General features: G+C 50.0%; 1 protein-coding gene across 1 annotated transcript; it reads left to right on the top strand.

The window, feature by feature from the left end:
- Positions 1 to 369: 369 nt before the first annotated feature.
- Positions 370 to 2,108, top strand: LOC105707318 (YTH domain-containing family protein 1-like). Its single transcript, XM_064374490.1, is given in 2 exon segments — positions 370 to 1,407; positions 1,410 to 2,108. Coding segments are annotated over 2 exon segments (1,674 nt in total). The 5' UTR covers positions 370 to 401; the 3' UTR covers positions 2,078 to 2,108.
- The last annotated feature ends 1,856 nt before the right edge of the window (positions 2,109 to 3,964 follow it).

Raw genomic sequence — 3,964 nt, 5'->3', positions numbered from 1 at the left:
CCAGGATGGTCTCGATCTCTTGACCTTGTGATCTGCCCGCCTTGGCCTCCTGAAGTGTTGGGATTACAGGCGTGAGCCACCGCGCCCCGCCTAGGAATCTACATTTAAGTGGCCCCAGATAATTCTTATTTGGGTGCTATGAAGCCATTACTGTAAGATATAGTACCAGCCGCCGCGGCCGCCATTGGAGTCGACGCCTCCTCATCGCGTCCGCGTCCCGGGCTCGCCGCCGCCGCCGCCGCCGCCGCCTCGCCAGGGGCCCGCGCGCCGGCACCTGCCGCCGGCGCCCGGGGAGTTGGCGGCGGGGCCCGGGGCCGCGCGAGCGAGGGTGACAGGCCCGGCCTGTCGGGGAGACCTGAGCCGGCGGGCGCCCCAGCCCCGCGCCGAGCCGTTCATGAAGCATGTCGGCCACCAGTGTGGACGCCCAGAGAACGAAAGGACAAGACAATAAAGTACAAAATGGTTCCTTACATCAGAAGGATACACTTCATGACGGTGACTTTGAGCCCTACCTTACTGGACAGTCAAATCAGAGTAACAGTTACTCCTCAATGAGCGACCCCTACCTGTCCAGCTATTATCCGCCGTCCATTGGATTTCCTTACTCCCTCAATGAGGCTCCGTGGTCCACTGCAGGGGACCCTCTGATCCCATACCTCACCACCTACGGGCATCTCAGTAACGGAGACCATCATTTTATGTACGATGCTGTTTTTGGGCAGCCTGGAGGCCTGAAGAACAGCATCTATCAGCACAGGTTTAATTTTTTCCCTGAAAACCCTGCCTTCTCAGCATGGGGGACAAGCGGGTCTCAAGGTCAGCAGACCCAGAGCTCCGCCTATGGGAGCAGCTACACCTACCCCCCGAGCTCCCTGGGCGGCACAGTGGTGGATGGGCAGCCAGGCTTTCATAGTGACACCCTCAGCAAGGCCCCCGGGATGAACAGCTTGGAGCAGGGCATGGTTGGCCTGAAGATCGGGGACGTCAGTTCCTCTGCCGTCAAGACAGTGGTCTCTGTCGTCAGCAGCGTGTCACTGACTGGTGTCCTTTCTGGCAATGGAGGGGCAAATGTGAACATGCCGGTTTCAAAGCCAACCTCATGGGCTGCCATTGCCAGCAAGCCTGCCAAACCACAGCCTAAAATGAAAACAAAGAGCGGGCCCGTCAAGGGGGGTGCGCTGCAACCCCCAACTATAAAGCATAACATGGACATTGGCACCTGGGATAACAAGGGGCCTGTGCCGAAGGCCCCAGTCCCCCAACAGACACCCTCCCCGCAGGCTGCCCCACAGCCCCAGCAGGTGGCTCCGCCTCTCCCAACACAGCCCCCACCTTTGGCTCAACCGCAGTATCAGAGCCCTCAGCAGCCACCCCAGACCCACTGTGTCGCCCCACGCAACAGAAACGCAGCATTGGGCAGAGTGGAGGGGCTGGCAGTGATAGCAACTCTCCTGGAAATGTCCAGCCTAATGCTGCCCCCAGCGTCGAATCCCACCCCGTTCTTGAAAAACTGAAGGCTGCTCACAGCTATAACCCTAAAGAGTTTGACTGGAATCTGAAAAGCGGGTGTGTGTTCATCATCAAGAGCTACTCTGAGGATGACAGCCACCGCTCCATTAAGTACTCCATCTGGTGTAGCACGGAGCACGGCAACAAACGCCTGGACAGCGCCTTCCGCTGCATGAGCAGCAAGGGCCCCGTCTACCTGCTCTTCAGCGTCAACGGCAGCGGGCATTTCTGTGGGGTGGCCGAGATGACGTCCCCCGTGGACTACGGCGCCAGTGCTGGGGTCTGGTCTCAGGACAAGTGGAAGGGGAAGTTTGATGTCAAGTGGATTTTTGTTAAGGATGTGCCCAATAACCAGCTCCGGCACATCAGACTGGAGAATAACGACAACAAACCCGTCACAAACTCCCGGGACACCCAGGAGGTGCCCTTAGAAAAAGCAAAACAAGTGCTGAAGATCATCAGTTCCTACAAGCACACGACCTCCATCTTCGACGACTTCGCTCACTACGAGAAGCGCCAGGAGGAGGAGGTGGTGCGCAAGGAACGGCAGAATCGAAACAAACAGTGAGGAGAAACCAGTTTCCTGCGTGTTCTAACATGTGCTTTGAAAACGGTTTAAAGCGCGTGTGCTTGGCCAGCTCCAGCGGGCCGTCCCGTGCGGGGTCGTGTGTTGCGTCTTTGCCTTTCTTGTCGTTTATTTTTGCCCAGATGAACTTGCATTTATTTGTACTTTTCTATGTATTCTAATCTGGTAGCAGCCACTAATAAAGGAGTATTTTTTTTTTGTCAGCTTATCAATGAGACCAATCTAATGTGAAATATAAGTATCCTTAAAAACACACGAAGCATCTATTTTGGCAGAAATTATGTTCTTAAATTCACAGCCATTTGATATTGTTCTATGAGACCTCATATTTCTCATCCCGTTACTGCTTCATAGCAAACATAAAAACCATGAGTCACTTTGTCACTGAGAGTCTTCTGATAAAATCTCCTGAGAATACTGAAAAGGTCAATGATTATCTTGTTCATTCTGATTCATCATTTTATTATCTTTTATCAGTCTAAAGTGCTAATTTGCCCATTTGATTTTTCTGCTATACAGAAAGATAACTTTTAATTTTTCAGATTTGGCAGACATGTTTTCTTTTTTTGGAAAATCTTTCCTTCCAGATCTGTTGCCCACTGAACAGCCGCCTGTCCCTCCCCTCGCTGCCCTGCTGCCCGGTCTGGCTGGGGGCATGATGTGTGGAGGAATCGGAGGGCACCTGAGGTCGGGTTCAGGTTCAGGTGTTCTTACTTGCCTGCAGATCTTTTTAAATTTTACCCTTTCCTTAATCCGGATGCTGTCTTAATTCTTTATACCAGTACTGCTGAGCTTTAAGTGTAGGATCTGATAGTACAGATAGTGTGATGGATGATGCTGCTGGCTGTAAATTTCAACATGTGCATCTAATTTTTTTTTCCTGTTGAATGGGTAAAAACAAAACTTTTTTAGAAAATGAATTTGCCATCATGTTTTGTGGAATGAGGGACCGTTGAACTCGCCACCACCTGGAGTTTGAGTTTAAGCATGAAAATAGTGCTCATGCCTGATGCTCCAGCGCCCGAATCTGCACGTGCTCTTGTAGAGGACCCTTACTGTCCTAGAGAGCAGACGCTTCTTGAAAACTCCTTGCTCCAAAAGACCCTCTGAGTTAACGTTCAGCTGTGTCATTAGACTTGTATTTAGAACGTGTCACTTCCTCTGAACTGTTTCTCTCTGAGTGGAGTCCTGGACGACACTGGACTGTCCTCTAGGAGAATACAAGCCTTAATAAACAGTACTATTTAGCAAAAAAAAAAAAAAAAAAAAAAAGATATAGTACCATAGGTATTATGAATACATGAGTTGGGGATTGGTAGTCCTGTGTTTTCTCATTGTTTGATTTTTTTTTTTCCAAGATGGAGTTTCACTCTTGTTGCTCAGATTGGAGTGCAAAGGGGCAATCTCAGCTCACTGAAACCACTGTCTCCTGGGTTCAAGTGATTTTCCTGCCTCAGCCTCCTGAGTAGCTGGGATTATAGGCATGCACCAGTACTCCCAGCTAATTTTGTATTTTTAGTAGAGATGGGGTTTCTCCACGTTGGCCAGGCTGGTCTCAAACTCCCGACCTCAAGTGATCCGCCCATCTCGGCCTCCCAAAGTGCTGGAATTACAGGCATGAGCCACTGCACCTGGCCTTATTGTTGATTTTTATGGTGATCTGTTAAACATGATTAATGTTCTATACAAATTAATCTATGGCAATAGACGTGAAAATAGTGGCTCTGTGGGTATTAACTGGGAATGAGCAAGAGGGAAACCTCTGTGGTGCTGGAAATGTTCTATATATTGTTTTGCATGGTGATTACTTACGGATTATCTATTAATTAATGGATCAGTCAACCATCAAACTGTACTCATAGGATTTAA

This window comes from Aotus nancymaae, unplaced genomic scaffold (genome assembly GCF_030222135.1).
Source record: "Aotus nancymaae isolate 86718 unplaced genomic scaffold, 86718_ANA_hifiasm-v0.15.2.pri h1tg000011l, whole genome shotgun sequence".
In the NCBI taxonomy this organism is placed as follows: Eukaryota; Metazoa; Chordata; class Mammalia; order Primates; family Aotidae; genus Aotus; species Aotus nancymaae.
The sequence above is the reverse complement of the archived record's forward strand: the minus strand, read 5'-3'. Positions and strand labels throughout refer to the sequence as shown.